This window comes from Leucoraja erinacea, chromosome 25 (assembly GCF_028641065.1).
Source record: "Leucoraja erinacea ecotype New England chromosome 25, Leri_hhj_1, whole genome shotgun sequence".
In the NCBI taxonomy this organism is placed as follows: Eukaryota; Metazoa; Chordata; class Chondrichthyes; order Rajiformes; family Rajidae; genus Leucoraja; species Leucoraja erinaceus.
This window is the reverse complement of record NC_073401.1, coordinates 21,015,028-21,042,666: the sequence shown is the minus strand read 5'-3', so window position 1 is coordinate 21,042,666 and position 27,639 is coordinate 21,015,028. Positions and strand designations below refer to the sequence as shown.

General features: G+C 44.8%; 1 protein-coding gene across 4 annotated transcripts in view; it reads right to left on the bottom strand.

Annotated features, from left to right (window-relative positions):
* wu:fi75a02 (uncharacterized) overlaps nucleotides 1-27,639 on the bottom strand; it is a 39,602-nt gene that overhangs the window by 9,778 nt on the left and 2,185 nt on the right. Inside the window, exons 2-6 of one of the 4 annotated variants that reach the window (XM_055655994.1) lie at nucleotides 16,321-16,483; nucleotides 14,611-15,335; nucleotides 7,813-7,859; nucleotides 5,996-6,063; nucleotides 441-3,705 (exon numbers count right to left, since the gene is read on the bottom strand). In XM_055655994.1, coding sequence (XP_055511969.1) covers nucleotides 441-3,705; nucleotides 5,996-6,063; nucleotides 7,813-7,859; nucleotides 14,611-15,335; nucleotides 16,321-16,483 — 4,268 coding nt within the window. Of the gene's footprint in view, nucleotides 1-440; nucleotides 3,706-5,995; nucleotides 6,064-7,812; nucleotides 7,860-14,610; nucleotides 15,336-16,301; nucleotides 20,167-27,639 lie in introns of those variants that run through there. The other 3 variants (XM_055655995.1, XM_055655996.1, XM_055655997.1) reach the window with 3 other exon arrangements.

Sequence of the window (27,639 nt, the reverse complement as noted above, 5' to 3'; positions counted from 1 at the left end):
TTGGGTCACAAATATAATGGAAATAAAATACCCCAAAATACCCACTTGGGAAAGTCACTTTTAATTATACTCTAAAGATGTATCATTCCCATTCATTCCCATCATCCTACTTCCACATCCTAACCAAATCCCTTTCCACATCACTGGAATTCTTCAAACTACCTGGCTGCGGATATTTCTCTTCACTCAGGAAACCTCGTAGCACTTTTGAAATCTGTAAAAATAGTCAGCATGGACACAGCGGGCCAAAGGGCTTGATAACAGCTGAATGGAAATTACGTCATCTGCTCTGCAGGACTGAGGCTTGCAGCAAGTAAGAATGATATTGTTGTCTACAACATATGAAGAGCTGGCAAGACAACGATGCTCTGAAAGGCCTCCAACTCTGCACCACACTTCCTCTCTGGAACCTATTGGAATACAAAACATGTCACACTAACCTGGGAGTATCTGCCAATAGATTGCACCGCCAGTTGTTCGAAAGGCTAATGGATGTTGATGTGCAGGAAGATGGGATGTGCTGGCTGCACCGTGACACCACTCTGGCCAATTTACAGGACGGTGGCCAAATAGGTCTGTCCGATGGGACAGGGGGAATAAGTCTCTTCAAATCCTCTCCAAATAGAGTCAAGAGTGGCCACTGGGCCTTTGACACCCTCCCACCATTGTGCTGCCGTGTCCACAGCCTGTAGCAGGCTGGAGATGAAAGTGCAAGAACAGTGTGCAGCGAAGCAGGCGACCAAAGGGCCTGGCCACGGTTGGCCTGGCATCGGGAGAGCCACCGCGAGCGGCGAGGAATAATCGAGACGTTTGTCCTTTCAGACCCACAGTGCTGATCAACTCTCCCACCGTCACTGATGAAAGAAAGCAGCAAAATCAGGTCGAGATTGGGCAAAACAGGAGAGCCAAAATGGTCCGTCTGCTTCCTGCTTCTGGAGGGAAGTAAAGGCTGCAGTTTGCTACAAGCATGAGCACCGATGGTCTGATCTTTCCTCTGGGGCAGTAAGTGACAAATCACACCACAGGAGCTTGCTAGTTCACTACTGAGGCAAATCCGTAGACCCTTAATTATTTTTGTTTGATGAAACCTTCTACACAGGCCCACTGACACATGTTTGGGTGTCGCACGGAGTTCTTGTTGCATTCCTGCGCCGTTGGAGAGCACACGCAGGCCATTGGCAATGGCCGATAACTGTTCCAATAGCAGGGACTTTTTGCAGTGTTTGTGATGTGCTAAATCATTAAGTGGTAGGAGAGACAGATTCTTTGGTTTTATTTCTTCCACATGTTGCACTGTGTGGCCCAACTCTGAACTGATGCTGTTACTCCCTCTGTTGCAGAACTCCACACGTGCTGAAGTCCTGTTCAGACAGGACTGCTCCAGTCTGGGCACATTCGGAGTACAATTTGAGAAGAGCACTGGGCGGTTTAATTTCCTCCTTTTTAACCTGGCAATACCCTTCCTCTTGTTTTTACAGCTGGATACCTTCCTCTTGGCAGAGCAGGCAGCTTCAGCTTCACTGGCCATCACGGATCCAAGCTCAGCCCTGCCATCCGGTCTCTGCTCATCCCGTGCATCTGCCACACAGCTTGCCTCCTGCTCCCAACTGTACTCGGTAACTGTCAACACACCAGGCTCAGACTCACAGTGACAGGGCTCGACAGCTCGATGGCCATTAACTTCACAACACATTGCATCACTTTCATTGCGGGCACACACATTTGGTCTGTTGACGGTTAATGTTCCACATTCCTTAATTTGGATGATCTTAATACTACAGGTTTCCTTCTTGCATTCCACCACGTTTTTAGCCCTTTTTCCGGGTAGATTTGTTGCTGCTGTAAGCTCACTTTCAGTATCATCGGTCAGCCCTGCTGTGACCAGTCCCTTTGTCTCATGTGGTGGCCTCACCAACCTCTTCTCCTCAGTGAAGCTATTATCACACATCACACCCTCCGCAGGAACCATGCAGACCTTATTGTCCGCCGGACGTGTCAGAGATCCTGGTGAAAACACAACACAACTGGTTGACATTGCAGAGGAATGCACTGCTTTTGTTGATCCACAGATTCTGTTGATGGTATCTGGATATAGTGCTAGCAATCCATTCTCTGTCATCTCCCCGTTGGCTGTTGCACCTTCTGAAGGCTCCATGTTGTAGGCCACTCCCTCCTCGCCAGGCAAATAATTGCTTACCACATCTGTAGGTATATCGACTAACTCGCCATCCAACAGCATGTCGGGCAGTACACTTTCACACGCACGTTCATTCCCAGGCAGCGAACTGCCCGCAGGTGCTTCATCCTCTCCCCCACATCTTTCCACAGCTGGATCGCCTCCAGTATAAAAGTCCATGGCAACAGTAGTGACATCTGTAGGTATATCAACCAACTCATCCTCCATTAGTGCCCCCTCGGTTGCCAAATCATACAACACTCCCGTGGTTAGCTTAACTCCTGCAGAAAGTTCTCTACTGGCACCTTCAGTGATATCAACCAACACAGTCTTTTCAAACAGCATCTTAGTCAATGCCTTTTCACTGGGTAGCTCACTCTCCCCAGTCATATCCACAGATACATAAGGGGAGACCTCTGGCATTGCACTCTCTAGGACAGCACATGTGCTTGTTACAAGTCCCAAGTGGATGGGTTTGATAATATCTTTAGTAGTCAAGCAAGTGGACACAGTACGTATGGTTACATTAATCAGCTTATCTTGTGTTGGGAGTTCAAAGGATGGAAATTCTGTAGTAGTTTCTTCTCTTGCGTGCACCACAGAGGCCAAGTGATTCCCATCAAGTCTCTCCCTGTATCTCACGTCTTCAGCAGGAAAGGCTGTGATTACTTCATTCGCCCTGGTTTCTGTATTATCTGAAGATGCCTCAATCAACGCACCATTGGCAGTAGCATTGGTCATTGTGACTCTCAACAGTTCTACTTTGGGCACCACATCGTCTGCAGCCACCGCACTGGTTGAGGCACTTATTGATTGATCAGCCAGCTGGTCTTTTCCCTGTACAGCACAAGTCCCACACGGATTAATCACTTTGCCTTCCACTGCCTCCTCGCTGGGCAACCAACCAGCATGAACATCGCTGGTCACCTTGCCCTCCATAGGTATTTCAGTAGTCGACTTACTTGGAATCAAACCATTCTGCTCCAGAGTCCGAATGACAGTTCCACTACCAGCAAGCACTTCATCAGGCACGTCATTCCCTATAATCGACTGGTTGGTTGCTATGGCAGCTGAAGGAATCCAGTCGGGCACATCACTGGTCACTATACCTTTTAAAGGCACTTGGTGAACGGAATCAATCTCAGAGGCTGCTTTGTGGAGAGGTACCACAATCAGTTCACTCCAGCCAAGTGCCTCCACTGTACTCTTGCCTTCTGTAGCTACCCTGTGGGCCTTCTCTGCCCTGACATGCATTGCTGGAGCATCACACTGCAGAACCTTGGGTCGGGTGTTTTCTTCCGACGTAGCGCTATTGGCTCCATTTTCTGTGCACATTTCAGTGGCCAACGCTGTAAACAAATACTGACTGCTGGCCGACTGTGGCCCACGGCTGCACAGCAGAGAGTTGTATCTTGTTTCACAACAAACGTTAGCAGCAGGGAATCCTCCCCCACAGTCATCCATCACACTGTGATCTTCTGCTCTCTCACTGATCCATGGGGTAGTTCTGCAGTTCGAGTCATCTTCACCTGCCACATATAAGACATATAATTAAAACCAGTTCACCAAACACAAAGAAACATAACAATTGGGGACATTTTTTTCCACAATCCAGTTCTATCTACTTTTATTCTAGAGTATTTTATGGTTCAAGGGTGGTGAACCTGTGGAATGCATTGCCACAGACCGCTGTGGAGGTCAAGTTAGTGGATATTTTTAAGGCAGAGATTGACAGACTCTTGATTAGTAAGGGTATCAAGGGTGATGGGGAGAAAGCAGGAGATTGGGTTTAAGAGGGAAAGCCATGAATGAATGGCAGAATAGACTTGATGGGCCAAATGGCCTAAAACTGCTCCTAGAATATAGGAACATATGCAGGGTGGCATAGTTAGTGCTGCTGCCGCACAGCTTCTGCAGCATGGGTGTGATCCTGAGCTCCAGTGCTGTGTGTGGAAGGTAGACAAAAGTGCTGGAGAAACTCAGCGGGTGCAGCAGCATCTATGGAGCGAAGGAAATAGGCAACGTTTCGGGCCGAAACTCTTCTTCAGACTGATCTCACAGACTGATCTCACAGACTGATGTCTGTGTGGAGTTTGCACATTTGTCCTGTGGCTGCATGGATTGCCCCAAGTGCTTTAGTTTCCATCCCCACCTCAGAGACATTCTTGCTGGTAGGTTAGTTGGCTGCGAATTGCCCCTAGTGTGGGTGACTGGAGGGGAAAAAAGGTTAGGCGCAAGATAACAGGAGAACTGGGATTTATTTGTGGAAGGGAATTGTTGAGAGAACTAGCATCGACCCCATGGGCCAAATGGCCTTCTATCCCTCTGGAAGTACAAAATAAACCAAAGTAAGAATTGGAAGGGACAGTTCCAATTGTTCCCTGAAGACCTAAAGTAGATCGGTTCAACGCAGCAGCATCTTGGAATCCTGACTCAAGTTTGAAATGGGAGCCACCATTTAGATTCCAGTGACGAGTTTCAAAGGCTAGAATAACTCTTGTTTCCCCAAAAACACAACTGCAGACAGAATTAAAAAATGATAAAGAAAACATGACTGCAGCTGGAATATCTTTAAAAAAACAAGGCTGCAGTAAAAACTGGCCTTGCATCAACAAAAAAAAAAAGAAAATGGGGAAGACAGAATGATTCTTGATGGAGTGTTCTTGAAAAAAAACGCAAACCTCAATGGGCCCCACACGCATGCCGAGAAAATCTATGAAAAATATTCTGGTATTGGTTTGACAATACAATGCCTTGGCTTATCAGAACATTTAAAGGGGGTTGTTAACAACTTCTTGATCGATGACGGGCAAGCACACTTGCTGTACCTTATAGTTTTTGTATTTATCTTTGACAAAGACAAAACATATTTAGTCTACTTGGCTCTCATTTTCAGGCAAACTGACAGATTGCAATATATATTTCCAACTGCAATCTTTTACCACCGTCAATAAAGGCAGATGCAACCAACCCTTGAAAAACTGTACATGGTTCTGGTCACAATCGCGGAGAAAACCTGCATGTGTGCAGCAGCTCCAGACTATTCCTCACAGCACCATCTGCCATTTTGTGACTGTGTGTCACAGACGTTTGCACAGAGAGTAGTGTCATAGTGTATCTGTGCAAGGTTCCACGATAAAGTGAAGGAGGCAACAATCATTTTAAAGATGCCGACAACAAATTCTTGGCTAGCACTCCATTTTAACTGGTGCCACAGGATCTTATTTACACAGACAGGCCTTGGTTCCTTAAGCAAATTCACACAACGTAATGAAGAATATGGATTTGAACAGCCAATTCATCTTCCTGAGGCTAGGCACCGAGGAACTACTATTCAAATGATGCGCTAGGATCTTTAGCCTTAATCTAAACAACCAAGTTTTGACTCAGCCATCTAACGCCGACACCTTTTTGGGTACCGTAGCTGTGGAATATAAAGGAGTGAGGTAACTCGATACCTTGTCGGAGTTCTAGGGGTGAGTGGGATATCACACATGGCAATTAATAACAGAGCTGCTTCAATGAAAACCTATTTGTTCGATTATACCCGCAAAATCTCCTTCATAAAATGTCCACACAAAAAAGGGCAGAATTTATCTTTGATATTGATAAATCTGAGATGATAGATGTCCACACCATATGCATGCTGGGCATGATATTCATGTCCTTTATAGTTTCTGTTGTATACCTGATGATGGCAACATCCCAGTTATCTGCCCAAAAATTGTAGAAGTTTAATGCACGATGTCTACTTGGGGACAAGCTAGAGTCCACCAATGGACTATTATAACAATGTCATGACAAGATAATCATACTCACCACTTAAGCCAGCAGGATGCACATGGGGCTGAATGTGGTCTTCCGGAAACTCCACCTTCAGCGTGACACTTCAGGGGAGGAAATGTTAAATAAAAATAAATATTTGGTAAAGAAATAAGGATTCTTTGACCACCTCAAACCCTCTCCACAACACATTCCCACGTGCACCAAATTGTTCAGAGTTTATTTCAATTTAATTTTTAATTGCGGGTGATGGTTTGATCACAGCTACAATTATTTATTTTTGTGATAAACTAATTCTCAATTGTAATGCAATAGTCACCAAGTTAATATCCACTTAGAAACAGGTAGCTTTTTCATTCAGCTTTTTAAACCATGGCAGACTACTTGCTTCAAGTCGGGGGATCTGCAAGATGCACAATTCTGAAATTAGATCTAAACCGACCTAATTTGTATCTGTATTGCCGAGGGGCCCAGAAGCAGAAATGCTACCTTATTGAGCAGAGGTGGCACAGAGAGAAGATAGAATGGGTGTCTAACTTTCTGATGAAGTAACAGAAGGTTGATGAAGGGAATGGTGCCAAAGTTCTCAAATGGGTTTTCTGAAGATATTTGTTTAAGCCCCACAAAAAAAGGCAAGACAAGAAAATTAAGATTCATGGAATAAAAAGGGTCATCAGTCGACAGACGTGGCTTTGGCCAATGGACAAAGGTAGAATCGTGACGAGTGGCAGCATTTTACACATGAAGGAGATTGATGGTGTTGTTCCCAGAGCCAGTGAAAGGACCAATGCTTTGTTGTTAAAAAAAAACATAATTGACCGACATGGTAGGAGTCGGTATGGATAATTAAAATACTCAATGTTTTCAGGTGACGCAAACAGTGATAAACATAGAAATGGACTTCAAGAGGTCTGGGCTGACAGAATGGCGTGCAACTCATCAACAAGGGCAAGGTGACCTATTGGAAAAAGGACAGAAACAATATGGTCTAAACACCAGGTGTGCTGGAAGGGTGACATATCACCCCTTCATTGGCTCCCGGTGAGATCCAGGATAGACTATAAAGTCCACCTTCTTGTCCATAAAGCCCTAAATGGCTTTGGAGCAGCATATTTTACAGTCCCTCCTTCCCTATGCCCCTACTCGAGCGTTCAGGTCTTCTGATGTTGGCCTGTTAGCCTCTCAATGCCGCAGCAATTAAAAAAAATTGGTGAAGCAGCCTTTTCAATTACGCCCCCAAGCGGTGGAATACCCTAGCCAGGGCTATGACAGACACTCACTCAGTTGACATTTTTAAACGGCAACTTATCTTTTCAATCAAGCTTTTAACTGACTTTACTTCTTCTGATGACATTGTAAAAATTACCTTTATTCTCTTGTATTTATCTCAGCACACCCATCAGTGGCTAGTGTGCTCATATAGTATATGGGACTGTGTATTTGACCAGTGTTTTTTTTTTTTTGTCCTTTTACACGCATTTGTTTATTTTATTTTATATATTTTCTATATAAATCTGTGCTTTTTATGTTATTAACTGTCCATGTCATTACTGTTTTAAATTGTATTTTTGTTTAGACCTGTGTTTTTGTGAAAAGCACTTTGGGTTGCATTCAATTGTATGAAAGTGCTACACAAATAAAGTTATTATTCATTTTAAACAAACTCGAGGGCTTAAACAGCCTTATCCAGCTTAGGTGGACTATACTCAAAACTATAGTCAAAACCAGTAAAGTTACAATAGTTAAATACGTCAATCTGGCAATTAGGGTCACATACAGTTAAACAGGAAGGCTCAATCCTTGGCAATTTGAGCGATTAGTTTGAAACGTGTACACAACAAGTTGTTACTCACTCACTGATGGCCGACAACCAGGTCTCAGGTCCCACTTCACCTTCAGCCTGTGGACATAGAATAAAGGTCAGAGAACCGTAACACTGCTCCAGCTTCATACAACTGCATCCACCCCACGTGTAGAGAGCTCCCCATCAAAGATAATACATCTTTCCCAGGAATTATGATACCTGGAATGCTGAAGAATTGAGCCACTGGCTCTACTACTGGCTCACATTTTAATAATAATAATAATAACATATTTCTATTGTCATTGCACATAAGCGCAACGAGATTTGGTATGGAGCTTCCAACCGATGTCATAACATAAATAACTAATAAAATTTGGATTTAGATATTGATATCCCGAGAACATGTATTGTAATAGAAGAGTGAAACAGTCAAAACAGTTCAACAGACTAAAGTGCATATGTGTCTGTGCGACGTGACCATCCGAGGGAGACAGTCCAGTGGGGGTGGGGGGGCACTCAGCAGGGCCGGTTCAGAGCCGCTATAGCTCTGGGAATGAAGCTGTTCCCGAGTCTGGAGGTTCGGGCGTAGAAGGCCTTGTAAAGTCTGCCGGAGGGAAGTAGTTCGAACAGTCCATTGCAAGGGTGTGAGGAGTCTTTATATGCAGTATTATTGCACCCAATCCAGTCAAAATCCTGGTTTGTGATTAGCTCCACAAAACAGAGGCTTTGAGCGAGATGAGGTGGCTTGATATTTGTTGAAGATGGTTATTGGCGGGCATTGTGGTGCAAATGTCATGCTTCATTTAACCACCAATGCCTGAATGTTTGTCCAGGTCTTTCTACAGACAGGCAAGGGCTGGTTCATGTTAGAAAGTACTCATGAAAGGAGTGGAAATGGCGCAATTGGCTCGCATTCACTCTTGGATGTCATCTTAATGCTACTTCTGGCATCAACCTACATGCAGTTTGGATTGCCAAAGCTTCCCACATCGGAACAGTAGATAAAATTTCAGAAGTACTCTCTTCCAATGTTTATCGACTTGCGACAGGACATTCTGAAGGACATTTTCCCTGCAACTAGCTCACAGTTCAGTGGGCATATGGATGATGTGGAAAATAAATGCGGATGTGCAGATTGTTCCAATTGGATTGCAATCCAGGCAGGACGACAAGGGGTTAAATAAACACTGTCCCACCACCCAACACCAGTTATAAGGGATCAAAAAAAATACTGCTGGACGAACCTAGTAGGTTGAGCAGCATCAGAAGGAGAAAGGAATGGTCGACATTTCGGGTCAAGATCCTGCACTGGAGAGGGAGAGTGAAGATAGCCAGTATCAGAGGGGCTGGGCAAGACCAAGGACAGCAGGTAATTGTGTAAGAAAGAACTGCAGATGCTGGTTTAAATCGGAGGTAGACACAAAATGCTGGAGTAACTCAGCGGGTGAGGCTGCATCTCTGGAGAGAAGGAGTGGGCGACGTTTCGGGTCGAGGCGGTTGGATTACACGCAGCAGTAAGTGATCTCTTTAAAACACGAGGCCCTGATGGGGCTTGATAGGGTAATACCATGAGCACATTATTACTCCTCATTTTGGGAGGTGTTCCAGAAATGGGACAGAGACTGAGGATGAAATGTAAACCAATCAGACAGAGTGCTGAGGACTTTTTCTCAGGGGTGTAGCTCTGAAGGACACACCCCTCTGAGGTAGCAAATTCCAGAGGTATTAGGCACGGGGCAAAAATAAGAAACTGAAACCAAGACAAATAGAAACACCAGATACGATCTTGAAGAATGGCAGAGCTAGCTTGAGGGCACGGGACCTACTCCTCTATTTTTGATTATGATCTGGGCAGAAAGTTGGCTCTATATCAATTCATTCCAACATCTCAATCTGGTATCCTCTGCAACCTTCCCAGGGCCATCTAATCCTTTCTATTGTTGGGATCTAAAATGAACAATGTCAGCCCAACCCAATCACACCCATACCGACCATTTAGTCCTAGGCCTCCTCCAAAGAAACAAATTGTCACCCAGTAGTTGCTGCATTTGGAGCTAGTCTACAAGTTGCACTTTCATTCATCTCAAAGTCCACTGAACGAATGAAGGTAACTTAAAAACTAACAGTGATTATAAGAAGAAAGTTACTAAATGTTTCCCAGACCAAGAGATTTTTGATTTGTTTGTCCATTAACATTCCACCTCAAAGCAGTAGCTGGTCAATCGCTTACCTGCTTTGTCCTTTAATAAAACCATGGCATATCAGATTATAAATACGACTCTACACTCCCATCTACTGGTAAACATGTACCCCAACCCACTCGCTCATCAAGAATCTGCCACAAATGCTTAGAGACTCTACACCCCTGCATTTGAAGAATAACATTTAAATGGTTCAGCAAAGAAAAATGCCCTTTGTCTGTTTTAAATGGGCACCCGCTTATTTTTTTAAGCATTGACCTTGGAATGCATGTCTACAAATCCCTGGACGTAAAGGACAGGCACATAAACTGGTCAAGCCAAATGCTGGGCATTTCCCTTCACTAGCTAAGACACAGGATCCAAGAGAAGGAAGGTTATACCAGGCATAGTCACAGAGTCAAAGTGATACAGTGTGGAAACAGGCCATTCGGCCCAACTTGCCCACATGTCCCAGCTACACAAGCTGCCCACGTTTGGTCCATATCCCCCCAAACCTGTTCTATCCATGTATCTGTCTAACTGTTTCTTAAACATTTCGTCAGTCCCTGCCTCAACTATCTCTTCTGGCAGCTTGTTCCATGCACTCACCATCCTGTGTGTGAAAAAGTTACCCCTCAGATTTCTATTAAATCTTTTCCCCTTCTCCTTAAACCTATGTCCTCTGGGCCTCGATTTCCCTACTCTGGGCAAATGACTCTGTGCATCTAGAAGTAGACGCAACACATGTTGGACAAGGGCTTGAGCACCGCATGTAGTTCTGGTCACCATATTATACGAAAGGTATGACTGGGCTGAAGAGGGTGTGGAGGAGATTTGCACGGGTAGAGCCAGGACTGGAGGATTTTAGCTATGAGATAAGATCGGTTAGGCCGGAATCTCTTTCTTTAGATTAGCAGAGGCAGAGTAGACATAAATTATATGAAGGTGCCAGGAGAGAGTAAATAGGAAGCATCTACTTCCCTTAGCAAGACTAGATCGTCCACAACTGAAGCAAAGCTACAGAAACTCCCCACTCATCAAAATGTCCAGAGACACTCAGTCTTCCCCTCTAGTGGAAGGGAGGGGGCGAGATGGTGGTGGGGAGAAGGGAGGTGGTTTGAAGGTGGGTAAAAAAAAATGGCAATTAAAGCAACTTGCTGTGGAGAAAGATAATCAAGAGGGGGAAGAAAGAGACACTAGAGTTCTCAGTTGACTCAGCTATCTTATCTAAATCTTAGGGGCGAGGAAAATGCAAACAGATCAGTTAAAAACAACAGGCAAGAGATAGGTGCCTGTAGACTTCAAGTTTTCACTCTGGGTACATAAGTAGGATCAAATTATATTACATTCTTGCTTTGATTCCAGTACACCAGATTTTAAATGGATTAGTGTGGCTGCAGGGGCAAGTTACGAAATCCAAGTTAAATAAATTAGCCGTTGGGAAACAAAACTCTGGAGATTTATGACATAAACTCAGGGACAGTCAATACATCCCAGTACGTGAAACAAGTAAGCAAAGATCTTTGCTAAACAGAGGGCTGGCAAGGATCAGCTTAACAATGAAAAGACATTCCTTCTAAACCATTAAACATAAATCCCAAAAGATCCATGCGTGAAAATGAAAGGTCACACTCAGATATGCATGAGTCCAGGAGCCAAACAGATCAGAAGGTATGTGCAAAGGAGAGTAAGAAGTATAAGCAAGCAGATAAAACCATAGGATCTTTGGACAAAACTGTACCAGAAGTAGTTTACTGAAGGGGTTGGGGTAGAACGCCGTCACCTACTTAGGATCAAAGAAACATTTAGTTATTTTTTTCTTAGTAGTTAACTAATTAATAATGAGATTATTAACTGGGAGGTAAGGGGGCACAGCTGTAGAGTTGCTGCCATACAGTGCCAGAGGCCCAGGTCTGATCCTGACTACAGGTGCTGATTGTACGCAGTTTGTACGTTCTGCTTGTGACCGCGTGGATTTTCCATGGGAGCTCAGATTTCCTCCCACACTCCAAAGATGTAGAGGTTTGTTGGCAAATTGGCTTGATAAAAAATTGTAAATTGTCCCTAGTGTGTATAGGACACTGTTCCTGCGCAGGGATCACTAGTCGACGTGGACTCAATGGGCCAAAGGGACTGTTTCTGCGCTGTATCTCTAAACAAAACTATCGGATGTGTGCCCATGTGCATAAAAACTGCCGAAAATCCTTGTTCTGATGGAAGTTCCCTGCTCTGAAATGTAAAATGTTTTTAATCTCAAAAATGCTAATTGATCGGTCATGTTTTTGCAGCTTTTTAAAACATTTCCTTCACTCTTCCACCATTCGTCATATTTTGTTTTTGTTTTGCAAAGCTGAGGCTGAGCACGAGTGTTCAGAAAGGACAGAGGAATGGTGGCTTTATCTCAGATGGAGTGCAATGGAGGAAGTTGTGCAGTCAGATTCTCTGCAGTACACCCAGTTCTAGGCATCGCACCTCAGCAAAGCTACAATGGCCAGAAATGGTCTGCGCTACAGATTCCTAGAATGATACAAAAGCACGAGATTAGACAGATTACAACCCATTCCCTCGGGTTTAGATGGCAAATTAATAGAAAAACTGAGGTGGAAGAAATCTGCAGCAAAGTGGAATAATTCTCAAACTAGAGCCAAGAACAAAACTAGGATGAACGTTTCAGATAGAGACTGTACAAATTTGATCCTCTGTTCTTCCAAAAGGTTGCAGACGCAGGCCAAACCATGAATTAACATTATAGGAGGAGAATTAGGCCATTTGGCCCATCAAGTCTACTCCGCCATTCAATCATTCCCTCTCAACCCCAATTCTCCTGCCTTCTCCGAATAACCCGACACCCGTACTAATCAAGTGATTGGTGATTGAATTATTTTACTCTACGTTAAAGTTAAGAATAATAAATGCTCCTCCGACAATAAGCTTATAACTGCTCGATATACTTTGCACAGAGCATTCTCAAGATGAATTTATGTTAGCAGATGTTATTTATGTTATCATGGAGCATTTTCCAAATGTTATTTTGAATGTTAGAGCACTTCTGAAGTTTATTGGACTGGATTATCTGTATGGGCCCTATCTTTATTTTGTTCAATAGCGAGGACACATTATTTGACTTTATTTGGCACAACCAAGAATGAAAAGATTTGTACTTTATAAACCACAGTTGAGGGATTGCCTTTTGGGTAGGTTTTTTTGACCACGGCTTTGCACCTACCCCCAATAATGTTGATCTCCATCACCAACCTGGTGCGTTTTGTGAGTTAATTTTGAATTGTCTTGTCTATTTTCTGAATGTCCTGTCCATCCCATGTTGCGTCATGCCCCTTATCAAGTTTCTATTTTCCTTATTCATTGAAACGGCGAAAATGAAGATTAGCTTATGATAGTTCCACATCAGCTAACAATATCCTTTTACAAATATGTATGCAGCCAAACCCTTGCTTTTCAGATTTATCATGTTCCTCCTTGTGACTTGCAACACATGCTGGTCAGGTCGTCCCAGAATTGATAGGGTGTGGGCATGCAGATACAGAGCAGGTTAAGTGCCCAACCACACAGCTTCCATCTGTTCACATTCAACTTCATCCCCACCCATACAAATTTATATCGGCACGGATGGATATAAGGAGGGGGATAAGAATGGGTAGATGGGGTAAATTGGCTGCAACAAGCTACAAGCAACTTAACACCACACTGCCCTGTGAAGCGGTTGGAAACAAGACGACTGTAAGTGTAAACATAGAAACATAGAAAATAGGCGCAGGAGGCCATTCGGCCCTTCGAGCCAGCACCGCCATTCATTGTGATCATGGCTGATGGTCCCCTATCAATAACCCGTGCCTGCCTTCTCCCCACATCCCTCGACTCCACTAGCCCCTAGAGCTCTATCTAACTCTCTCTTAAATCCATCCAGTGATTTGGCCTCCACTGCCCTCTGTGGCAGGGAATTCCATAAATTCACAGCTCTCTGGGTGAAAAAGTTTTTTCTCACCTCAGTCTTAAATGACCTCCCCTTTCTTCTAAGACTGTGGCCCCTGGTTCTGGACTCGCCCAACATTGGGAACATTTTCCTGCATCTAGCTTGTCCAGTCCTTTTATAATTTTATATGTTTCTCTAAGATCCTTTCTCATCCTTCTAAACTCCAGTGAATACTTTCCTCATATGACAGTCCCACCATCCCAGGACTCAATCTCGTGAACCTACGCTGCACTGCCTCAATCACAAGGATGTCCTTCCTCAAATTAGGAGACCAAAACTGTACACAATACTCCAGATGTGGTCTCACCAGAGCCCTATACAACTGCAGAAGAACCTCTTTACTCCTATACTGAAATCCTCTTGTTATGAAGGCCAACATTCCATTAGCTTTCTTCACTGCCTGCTGTACCTGCAAGCCAACTTTCAGTGACCGGTGTACAAGAACGCCCAGGTCTCGTCCTACATTCAACCTGATCAGATCCTGCTTTTTGCAGGTGCCAAAGCCTCCAGTTACAACAGGATAATCTTTGCTGCAAAGGAATTTTCGAGAATCATGTGTACATGCTGGTTCGCCCAATAGTCACTGATCAGTTAGACCTCCCAGAAGACAAAAGACAAGACCAACACAGACAAGCTCCAACTACTCCTGCTCACTGCAGTCGGATTGGGTTCTCACCTGGTTACTGCCTGGATTCCCAACTGATTGTGGCCTGCTCTGCCGAACTAGAGAGTGGTTCTTCCCCACTGCCCCTGCTCTCTTCCTCTGCTCCAATCCAAATTCCCTGGATAACTTTGCACTCGCTTGCTTCCTGCGGTTAACACGAGACTCCGGTCTTCCTTCGCCCTCGGCCAGCAGCTCGCTCTTCCTGGGTTTGAGATTGTGTCTGCTGTTCCCGTTGACTGGTGATCCGACTAGCCCGACATTCGCTACCCTGCGGTAGTTCAGTTTGCGGACTGTCCGCCCGCTGGACTTGAGGCTGTGGGTTCGGGCTGCGGGTGCTGGGTCAAGGGGCTTGCACTGGACCGAGGTCCGGGTCACCCTCTTACACTGAAGGTCCTGGGGAAGGAGACGGAAAGCAGCCTCCGACAGGGATGCCTGCCGATCCCGCTCAACATGCCCATGGAGCGGTGAGATACCTTGTGGCTGCAATGGCCTGTTATGGACAGGCATTCTGGTCACTCTCCTGCTCCGAAGTCTTATGTACAGCTCTTGTGCCAGGAGAAACGAGGCAGCGTCGGACGTGGGCAGCTGCTGCCCTCTGCTCACACCTCCGCCTACAATAGCTGAAAGCATGACTCCAGTAGCTGGGCGCAGACTTTGAGGATGTGGGGAGGCAGAACAGAGGGGGCTGAGGTTTACAACTCGTAGATGTTTTAGGCACTCATTTAAAACAGCAACACCTATAAAAAATAAAAATAAACTGTAGAATAACTTAAAATGATTCCTCATTCTCTGCTAAGCATTCTTTTACAAAAAAAAACACGTATACCCACCCAGACATGGCTAGAATTTCCAAAAGAACTAAAAGGACTTGAGGCACAAAATGTTGGAGCAACTCAGCATGTCAGTCAGCATCCCTGTAGAACATGGATAGAGGACATTTCGGGTCGAGACTCTTTTTTCAGATAGAATGCAAGGATGGGGCTGGGTGTAGGGGTCATCCGTTGGGATGAGGGGCAGGACAAAGCATGGCAAGTCATAGGTCAGCACAGGCGAGGGGGATTTATGATAGGCAGGTGGCCGAACAATGGCTAGAGCTGAAAAAAAAAACAGGTGTGAGACAAAAGGATGGAAAACGTCACCTATCCATGTTCTCCAGGGATGCTGCCCGACCCGCTGAGCTCCTGCATCACTGTTTTGTTTTGTAAACCAGCAGCTGCAGTTCCTAGTTTCTACCAAGAACAAACTGCTGGAGGAAGTCAGCAGGTCGAGCAGCATTTGTGGCGGGTGTGTGGGAGAAAGTGGGGAAATGTTGACATTCAGGTCAATACCCTGCATCAGGACAGGGTGGGGAGTAGGGGAAGGCACAGTGGTTCTGCAGGTGGTGGGGCTGCCTCACAGCTACGAGGACTGGGTTTGATCCCGACTCCTGGTGCATCTGCATGGAGTTTGCATGTTCTCCCCGCGATTGCGTAGGTTTTCCCACATGCCATAGACACGTGGGTTGCTAGGATAACTGGCTGCTATAAATTTCGCCAATGGCTCCTTTTGTCATTAGGAAATAACAATAATCAGCAATACTTTGAATGTAACTAGCAATGAGAAACATTGGATCAAAGTAGTCAATGACGACCACTGTTGGCCAGTTTCAGCCAATCTTGAGAAGTAAATTTACACAATTAACAGAACAGCAACAATTAATTTACCAGATCTCTAGATAATTACCGCACTGCTTGAGATACTGCGACCTGAACCCACAGATTTCCAAGGCCGAGTTCCAAATACCTGCTACCCACTGAGCCAAGCCTGGTGCTTCAGTGCCATCTTGCAGTAGAATGGACGGTTCTTCAAATACAATCCTCCAATAGATATCAGGCAAGGACCAGAACTGGGGAATGGAGGTGGGAAGAAGATGATCAGTTTGGAGAAAGCCACTCAGATCTGTATTGAGCTCGTCCCCAAGGTTTGCTTTTGCAACATGCAACAGCAACACCAGGGACGACCCCTCTACCCCAATTCAGTAATGTGCAAGGTGTAGGCATACAACCTGTTCAGCATCAATTGCAAGCAGACAAATTGAATCCTTATAAGAAAATACTCAACAGGTCAGCCAACAATTGCTGAGAGTTCAGGTCTAAACCAAAAATAGAAAATACTGTAAACACTCAGGTCAGGCAGCATTTGCGGGAGAGAACCAGGGTTAAAACTTTGTGTCAACCATTTCCCTTTCTACAGATGCTGCTGCACATTCCCAACACTCAGTTTTTAAAAATCAGATTTTCAGCATCTGCACCTTTTTTGAATTTCATTCACATTTCAGATCAACAATCTTTTCACCAGACGCAGGCAGGCACTGATTAAATGATAACCCTTAAAGATAAATTTCGATTCTCTCAGAATTAAAGGACGTTCTTTTAGGAAGGAGATGAGAAAGAATTTCTTTAGTGGTGAATCTGGAATTCATTGCATAGAGGCTGTGGAGGCAATTTCAGTGGATATATTTAAGAGATAGATTCTTGATTAGTACGTGTGTCAGAAGTTATGGGGAGAAGGCAGGAGAATTGGGGTTAGGAGGGAGAGATAGATCAGCCATGCTTGAATGGCAGAGTAGACCTGATGGGCCGAATGGCCTAATTCAACTCCTCTTATGATCTTATGAAACGTGGAAAACAAGCTACACCTAAAAACTAATTTCATGTACACTTTTTTAAACACCATCGCTTTCTAATTCCAAATAATACAAAAGCCTCCAGAGAGCCAAATTAACATGTTCAAATCCAAATTAATTAGTGTTCTATTAACTTGATCAAGTTTCTTTTAAAAGGAGGTAATGAAGGTGATTGATGAGGATGCAGCACTGGATGTTGTCTCCGAGGATTTTAACAACACAGTTGATAAAGTCTCCAATGGTTGGATGATCTAGAATAAGATGCACGGAATTAACAGTGACATGGCTGCATGGATTCAGAACTGGTTTACTGATAGAAGAAATAGATGAAGGGATAATGTTCAGGCCGCAGTTCTGTGACCAGGGGTCTGTATATGTCATGTAATTAAATTACTTGAATGTAAAAGTAGATGGGTTGGTTGGCAAGTTTGGAGTAACCCCCAGATTGCTGGGGTCACAGACTGTGAGGAATGCTGTCACAGTATATGTGGGATATAGATCAGCTACAGAAATGGCAGATGAAGTATAGTCCGAGCAAGTGCGAGGTCAAATGAAAGTGGAAAATATGTAATTAGTGGCAAGATCCTTATCAGCATTGATGTACAGAGAGATCTTGGGGTCCAAGTTCACAACTTCCCAAAGGTGGCAACACAAGTAGATAGAAAGTGAAGAAGGCATTGCGATATGCTTGCCTTCTTTGGTTGGGGCACCGAGTACGAGTTGATAATTCAGCCCACTGGGTGCCACCAGACAGGCAGTTTTTCCTGGGGATTATTGAGGAAAAGGGATTAACATTCAACATATTTTTAATTCAATCTAAAAAAAAGGCATGCAGCTTTACAATAAAATTTGCCTCTGAACCCAGCTAGTTAAAAGAGCCTGAAAAAAACATCACCTGGATCAGGTTTCCAAATAGTCCAATAAAAAGTTTTACTGTGGTGTTACATTTTCAACACAGATGAAGTGGTCGGGGAATTTTCACATCCCCTCTGCTTCCATACATGAAGCAGCACAGATTTGGGGGCTGCTGTTGCTGTATTATATTCTGCAGGCTGTACAGAGTGGAGGAAGCAGGAGTTTAAGATGGTAGACAAGGAGATATGGCTGCCTGGCCTGGATGGGTTGCAGTCAGAGTCATCGAGATACGTGACAATGTTTCCTTGATGTTTCGCTCCAGTGGTGGAACCTTTCCATGCATCTTGATGAATCCGTCTGCAATCCATCCAGGCCTTTTGCTGCTGCTGCAAAAAAAAAAGGGGCTCTGGGGATATCAGGGAGGTCTCTGACCTGTTGAAGAATTCAGTAAAACGCCAAAAATCCAGAATTTAAAATGGCTCAGAAAATCTACTGGTTGGACTAAGGTCTGATCATGCCGGATGTATGTGTTATCGTATGTGGTTGATTCAGGCAAATCCCGATCAAAAGCAGCCACCAGAATGTCAGACTCTTCTATCTTTAAAGGCAAAAATCAATATAATTCCATGGCGAACAGAAATAAAAACAGAAAACACTGGAGAAAACACAGCAATAGACAATAGGTGCAGGAGTAGGCCATTTGGCCCTTCGAGCCAGCACCACCATTCAATGTGATCATGGCTGATCATCCCCAATAAGTACCCCGTTCCTGCCTTCTCCCCATATCCCCTGACTCCGCTATTTTTAAGAGCCCTATCTAGCTCTCTCTTGAAAGCATCCAGAGAACCTGTCTCCACCGCCCTCTGAGGCAGAGAATCAAGCAGCAGATCCGGCCGCATGTGTTGGAAGAGAAATAGAACCCACATTTCACGTCAAAGACCCCTGGTCAGATGTGGGAATGGGACAACAGAACCTCAGAGCTGTGAGGAGGGTGGGGCTCTTGGACAGGGGATGGAGAGGGGAGAAGAATGTGCAGCAAACAAGGTCAACTGGTCAATGGGTGGATGGTCACGGCTAGAGAGCGGGAACACATACAAACAAACATAGTAGTTGCCATAAGCAGAGCAGGAAGACATATGCAGCAGGTCAGCCTGATTTCACCCCTCCTCACCCACAAAAGAAAAATGGGAATATCCAGGATCTAGCAGCAAGGTTAGTTGAGACTATCCATTACACATTCTCCTCCCCGAATCAACGCTTTGTGCCTGTGGTGTTCATCTATAAAGTGCACTACCGGAATAAAAGGCTTCTTCAACGGAACCTCCCAGGTCACCGAGTCATACAATCACACAAGGAAACACGCCCTTCAGCCCATCTAATCCATGCCACCAAGGTGCCATCCAAGCAGGTCCCATTTGCCCATTATTAACCCATAACCCTCCAACCATTTACCTTCCCAGATATATTTTCAATGTTATTGTACCTGCATCAACCACTTCCCCTAGAAGCTCGTTCCATGTACGTACCATCCTGTGAGTGGGAAAAAAAGGCCCCTTAGGTTCCTATCTTTGCCCTCTAGACTCATGCCCTCGAGTTCACAACATGCTCTTACAGACTCCCCTGCAACATCTCCCAAGCCACGATTTGTACCACCACGGAGAACTGGACAGCAGCCAGACAGACATCTCACCACCTCCAAATCGCCCAAAATCCCATCCCAGAAACGCAAAGATCAGGATCCAAGTACAAAAACTCAAGTCAAGGCCTGGTGTGTGTCCTTTTACTGAGGACTATGGCTCATGGTCGCTTGCTGCCAGGGCAATTGAAGATTGGCAAGAAACATCAACTTGGTCAGAGGTGATCACATCTCGCAGGTGAATAATAAATACCGAGCTTTGCCACCCAGGATCAGAATGTTCATAAAGCGAATTCCACCTGTTCATTCCATTGTGGTCCACAAAAGGTATGAACAGCTCAGTTGATTGTGGCCACTGAACATCTGCTGACTTTTATATCTGTAATCGGGGTTCAGGTTCCCCACCAGCGGCACAGATTAGGATCGGTGGCAGAGCGATGGATATGACAGTTTACATTTGACAGTTGACAGTTTAGCGGGTTTACAACTCTTAGTGAAATATTGCTTATGACACTTCATGGACCCCCAAGACCTGGAAACTAGTATTAATTCTGAATCTTTGGTGTGTGGAGGAGCACAACGAAAATGGTAATTGTTCCCAATAAGCGTGCCATGATTAGCGAGGAGATTTTAATTACGATTTTTCTGTGTTGGCTCACAGACTGCAATCGATATCCTAAAGGTTTTGGCTAGGACTAATGCTACCAAGTTGCTCAATGGTGGGAACTGGAGTCCCTCAAACAGAGGACATTGTTCCCTTGCTACTCTTACAGCTTTCTCCTGGTATTGCTCAACATGCAAAAACCCTTACTCACCAGATGAGGCAGGGCTCCAGAATTCATATCCCATGCCTGAGATATTATAGGGTCTGGATCAATGTCCTCAGCCCACTGCCCGTGAACATAGCCCAAAGTACCAACACCTCTGGGCCCAATGGAGTCTGGGAGGTTCTGGGAGTCTGGCACAACCTCCGCTGTTATTGAGGATGACTTCAGTGTTGACTGGCCTGGCCAAGATTAACATAGGGAAGATCGCTCTGCCACAGCTTGTAAATTCTGATTGGAGACAACACCCATCCACCCAGTGCACTGCAGCCTTAACCTTTCGTTTCTTCACGACTACAAAAATGGCTGCTCCACCTGGGAATGTTCCACTGACGCTGAGCAAACTATTGCACTGAAAATTTTAATAGGCTGCCCAAAAATGTGTAGGAAGGAACTGCAGATGCCGGGTTAAACCGAAGATAGTCACAAAACGCTGGAGTAGTCTGAAGAAGAGTCACAACCCGAAACATCACCCATTCCTTCCCTCCAGAGATGTTGCCTGTCCTGCTGAGTTATTCCAGCATTTTGTGTCTATCTTAGGCTGCTCAAAAACCTCGCTGACACCACCTAGCATTGATAATCCCAAAATTAGAAAACAGGAATGAAATGACGATCACATTTTGCAGTATGCCTCTCTAATGCAAAGCTTCTTTCTCCTCCAGAACATTATTATCAGATGACCCAACACACCTTAGGCTCAAGGAAGGCATAACTGCATAGTGCCGGGGCAGAGTCCAAAGACTCAGTTTCTCTGGATTACTCTATCCTCGATGTGGATGAAGTCATTACTCTACAACAAAGTCCTCACTGAGTGCGACAGAAATAGACTCTTAGTCACACTCAAAGCACACTGTGAACATGCTGGCCAATGTTACATCTCTGGTCCAGGGAGATCCAAGCAAAGCAGTCAGGCCCAGCCGCGCAATGACTGAAACCGCAAAGCTCGCCACAGTCAACATCAGCCGAGTCATTGCCCTAGGAGCAAGGAAATTAGAAAATCCAACAATAAAAGGCAGCTGGGTATCCTTAATGCCATTATGGCTAGCATAAACCTTGAGTTAGAAGACAGAATAGTTAAGTTAGTAGAGAAAATATTAGAACGACAAAAAAAAAAGTTACTACCAGATTAAAATCCAAAATAAGTTGCCGAGATAGCCAATTTAATCATTTACTTTCAATTTTCTTGCAGAACAAGAAAATTAAACAAAATGAGGTTAGTTTAAGAAGAGACAGCGAGGTAAAGTTGAGGAAGAGATAGTGAGGTAACATGTGTCCATCACCAACGGGTTGGGCACATGTTATGGGCCAAATGGATTAATCCCATTTATTTTATTATGCATTAATTTCATGCAATTATTTCTTAAACATTTAATTAAGGCATAAAAGTGCTGGCAGTATTTTGAGATGCAAAAAAAAGGTGAACAAGAAGAATACCACAGATTGTCACGTGTGCAAGCGGTATTTGTGCCTTAACCTGGTCTTTGCTGGAAATACTCTGACACAAGGAGGGAGGAATTCTTGGGTCCATTATCAATGCAAAGCTTAGACACAGAAAGGAGTATGTGGGGTGGTAACCATGGCAGGGTAATCGGGAGTTAGTGGGAAGCCTGGCAGTGAAAACTGGGTCATCATGCTCAATACTTGAATACAAGCAGAAAAACAGAGTGAAGGAAAATCGGACGGCATAGTGAAGTAGGGACCTTCCCAAAGGAGGAAGTACAGCCAGGAAGATGGGTGTTGGATGACCTCTATAATTAGGTGCACAGATAATTTTCTCTGCTATCAGGTGTTGATATGGAAATTTTTTTAAGTCAGGAAAAGGAGCAACTAGCTCCAGCTGTAATGCTCCATGTCAGTAATCTTTTCTAGGAGATGTTGGAAGCAGAATTAAAGAACAGGTTCTTGGGACCATTACCCAAACCGTGGGCAAGCTGGCACTGGAACAAGAACTTTGGTAGAGTCAATGGGCTGATGTTGCGGAAGGAGCTCTGATTTATGGGATCTTTCACATGTAGAAGGCAGGCAGCACCAAACCAAAATTATGAACAAGGCTAGCGTTTAAAGACAAAGACTGAATGAAGTTAGTTCTCATTTATTTTTCAGGTCCTGCACACGGCAAAAAGGCTCACACTTAACCGCCCAAGAGAAGGTAGCAATGATGCACTTTGAACTGCTGCAGTCCCTCTGGGGAAGGGGCTCCCATTGCCGGCAGGGAGGGAGTACCAGGATTTACACCCAGTAACAGCGAAGGACAGGCAAATATATATTTCCAGGTCAGGTTTATGTGCAGCTTGGGAGGGGAACTTGTGTGTTCCCATGAGCCTGTTGCCCTTATCCTTGTTGATGGTAAACATCTCAAATGAAGTTATATGAATAATTCATGTAGGCAAATAACAAGGCAAGCAGCAAACAGTTCATGGGAGATTTAATTTCCCACAAAAATAAACTGTCCAGAGCAGGTGAAAGCGAAAGAGTGCAGGACACACGGTGGTGCAGTGGTAGAGTTGCTGCCTTACAGTGCGCAATACCCACGTTTGATCCTGACCACAGGTGCTGTCTGTACAAAATTTGTACATGACTGCGTGCTCCAATTTCCTCCCACCCCCAAAACACACAGGGTTGTAGGTTAATTGGCTTTGGTAAAATTGTAAATTGTCCCTGGTGCTAGTGTACACAGTTATCGGCGGCCTCGGTGGCCGAAGGGCCTGTTTCCACGCTGTATCTCTAAAGAGTTGTCAAAATGACACCACCAATTTTGATCCTTCTACAAGATTGCAAAGGGAAATAAATGCAGTTGGGTCTTGTGCTGGCCAGCAGACTAGAACAGGGGTAATGGCCACACACACTAGCACTTCACTTGGTGATAACCCTAGGGTGCCGATTCCATACAGCACACTTGATGCCCCCAATCTGAATACACACAGGAACATAACCCACACTCCTTTTCTGAAGAAGGGTCTCGACCCAAAACCTCGTCTATTTCCTTTGCTCCAAAGATGCTGCCTCACCTGCTGAGTTTTTCCAGCAGTTTTGTCTACCTCCTTTTTAAAAAGGCGTTTTTCAGATCTGTGCACTTGGAAGTACTGGGAACTTGACATGAACCCCGATCCATTCTCCTCACTGCTCTACAGGAACCAGATGTGAAACTGTACCTTCTCACATCATTAAGTGTTGACAGATCTCTCATACCCTTCGGTCATAGAATCATTCATAGCAGGGAAACAGCCCTTCAGCCTAACTCGTCCAAGCCCATCAAAGCTAGTCCCACTTGCATGCATTTGGCCCATATTATTCTAAAAAATTCATATCCATGCACTAACTGAATGTCTTCTTAATATGTTGTTGTTTTGCCTCCCACGCACACTTTCTCTGACAGCTCGCTTCATATACTCATCACCCTCGGGAAAAGTTGTCCTCAAGTTGCTAATGAATCTTTCCCCCTCTCACCTCTCATCTGTTTCTTGACCCATAAATCTGGGTTAGAGACTACGTGCACACACCCTATCTATTCCACTCATCATTTTATACACTTATAAGATCACTCTTCCATTGCATATACTCCAAGGAATAAAGTACCAGCCTGCCCAACCTCTCCCTGTAACTCAGTCCCTGGAGTCCAGGCAACATCTATGTTTTTTCTGCACTCTTTCCGGTTCAACGGCATCTTTCCCACAGCAGGATGACCAAAATCGAACACATTATTAAAGTGTGGCTCACCAATGTCTTGTACAACTGCAACATAACATCTCAACTCAATACTCATTGCCCTTACTGATGGAAGCCAGTGTGGTCACTCTCATCGCCTCCTGCTGGACTTGAGAGAAGCTGCTGATGGCCTGAGCACATTTCTACAGAGAAATCTGTGGGCTGGGGAGAGTTGGGCAGCCAAAGAGAGGCGGACAGTGGCTTCTGTCACATCCAGCAGGCGGTGATGAGGGGGAATGTAGGATTCTGGTGGTCAAGCCTCACCTGGAGCAGGTGCTGCCAAACCCCAGCAATGACAGCACTCACTCAGCCGGTCGGTGTACAGCCCTGAACCCGGCAGCTCAGTGATGCAGTGCTCGCCCCAGGTCCCACTCCACACACAAGCATGCTGAGCCGACAGCTGATACTTCACCAGGTGGGAGCAAGCATTTTGTACCAGGTTCACAGCAAACCAATGCCACCAGTAACTTTGCCCTATACTGTCCAGAACCCTTTTGAGGAAGTGTCCATCACAATAGATAGTGCAGCCTCAATTGTAAAATATATTTAAAGAGGACTCATGATCTCTCAACATAAAAGGCATCAGGTGTACAAGGAGAGGGCAAGAACATGGCATTGAGAGAAAGGATCAGTGATAAAGCAGCAGCCTTGAAGAGAGGACTCTCCTCCAACTCAGACTGATGTTGTAATGATATGTTGAAACGTTATACATTGACAACATTTTTCATTGTTTAAGTTAAGATGTGACAGGTCTTAGAACAACAGTGGATCAAGAGTGCTGGAAATCATCAGTGTAGTTGAGACCAAGAGGTTTTCTTTCAGTAAGAGGAAAGAAAGGCCAGCATTCCTAACAGCCCATGAGAAGGGGAGCAGCGTTCATGAATGCTCCCTTGCTGGTTAACGTGGTCCAGTGCTTTAGACTTTAGAGATACAGTGTGGAAACGGGCTCTTCGGCCCATTGAGTCCGCGCCAACCAACAATCAACCCGTACACTTCACAATAGGGCCAATTTACAATTTTACCAAAGCCAATTAATCTGCAAACGTGTACATCTTACGAGTGTGGGTGGAAACCGGAGCACCCTGAGAAAACCCACATAACGCACAAACCCACAACAGCTAATATTACACATCAACGATCCTTCAGCAGAATGGGGGCAGGTCATTGCGCACTGCACAAAGATGGGGTACAAGAGAGATTGAATGACTTGGCACAAGAGCTGGCAGCTGAGGGAGCATGAAGACTTGTAATTATCATTGAAGATGGAAAACAGGAGAGAGGGAAAAAAAGAAGAAAGAGTTAAAAATGACATTGGAACTGTAGGATGCCCATTGTAGAAGCAAAAACGATGCAGATGCTGGAAATCTGAAAGGAAATCAGAACGTTGGACACACTCAGCAGGTCAGACAATATCTGTGGAGAAACAAACAGAGTTAGAATTTCATGCTAACGACTTCTCTGAGCTGGTCAGCTGTTACAAACAGCCAGGCAGGGTTGATTAACATTAGAATGAACAAATTCTGACAATCACAAGAGCCGGAATGTGCAAAGCCTGACGATAAGATTCTGCTTCAAGCTTGCTTTGGGTTTATTCCTCTCCCTCCCGCTCTTCACCCACCCTGAGGGAACCCAATAGGGGAGTTAATGTGGGATGGAAAGTGACAGGAATAAGTCCTGGAATCTCAGGATCACCCATGCAGACTTGATGGAGATTCTTCAAAGCTGTTTTGGCTTCCTCCACTGCAAAGACCACGAGTTCCCAAATGCAGCAGTTGGGAAGCAGTGCCAATAAATCATTGCATTACATTGGGATCATTTGGACAACGGTGTTCAATGTGGCTTCCATAGACACCCACCACTGGGCCATTACTGAAACATGGACACAAGGAATTTAAACGGCACAAAGTACTGGAGAAACTGAGCATGTCAAGCTGCATCTGAAGGGAATGAACAGGAGGGAATGAATAGTTGATATTTTAGATTGGGGGCCTTCTTCAAATTGATGGGGGAGGTGAAGGGTTGGATGAGAGGTTGGGGCAAGACAATGCCCCGCAAATGATAGGTGGTTACAGGGAGATGGGGGGGGGGAGGTGATTGGCAGATGGGTGGAGTTGCAAAGTTTTGAGGTGATAAAGAGACCAAAGGGTGTCAGATAGGGAGAGAAAGGAGTGAAATGTAAAGCCAGGATGACAGATGTGGGTGAAAAGAGAGAGCTGGGGAGCTTGGAATTGATGCTGGGTGAAATGAGCTGGGTGCTATTGGAGCGGGCGACTGGTGAGATACCAGAAGACTGAAGCTCATGTTGTCATAAAACACCTGGGAATATACAAGGAATAAGCCTGGACACTATAGACGAGCAAACTTTACATTAATCAAGGGCCGATTAGGAGGTGTCAGCATGGATTTGTGCAGGGGAGATCAAATCTGATTCATTATTGGGAACACTGGTGACAGCAGAGCAGATGTGGTGCACATGTACTTCAGGAAGTCTCTCAACAAGGTCCCACATAATAAACTGGTCCAGAAGGTGAAGGCACACTGAATCCGAGGGGGGAGAGGGGAGAAACATCTGTGGCGAGAAATGGATAGTTGACTTTTCAGGTCAAGATCCTTCCTTAAGAAGGGTCTCCATTCAAAACATCGACAATTCGTTTCCCTGAACAGATGCCACCTGACCTGCTGGGTTTCTCCAGCACCTCACCTTTTTTCTTTTAAACTACAGATTGCAGCACATCTGCAGTCTCTTGTGCCTGGACCCAAACTTGGTTGTGTAATAGGAGGTCAAGGGTTTGTGGTAGATGGTTGTCCATCTGACTGGAAGTCTGCAACAAGTGATGTACCACAGGGATCAGTGCTAGGACCTTTGTACAAATATGACTTCCATGAGAAAGAAGGTGATCTTAGCAAGTTTGCTGGTGACACAAAAAAATGATGGAGGTATTGATAACAAAGGCGGCTATCTAACAATACAGATGGTCATAGAATAGTTGCAGCGGCAGAGAGAATTTAATCCAGACGGGTGCAATGCAAGCTCTTGGGGGACGTCAAATTCTGGTAGGACATCAAGAGTAAATGGCAGGGTTCTTAAGAAAATTGATGGACAGAATTTGGGCTGCAGTCTATGGTGTCCTGAATGTGGTGATACATGTAGGTGAGATGGTAAAAAAAAGGTATTGGTATGCATGTCGTCATAGATCAAGGCACTGGTTATAAGAGTTGGGAGGTCATGTTGCACTTGTACAAAACATTGATTAGTTTGGACTTAAGAGTATCGTGTACATTTCTGGTTGCTACACTACACGATGTTGTAGCAGTATTGTGCAGAAGAGATTCACCCGCTTAGTACTTGGAATGGG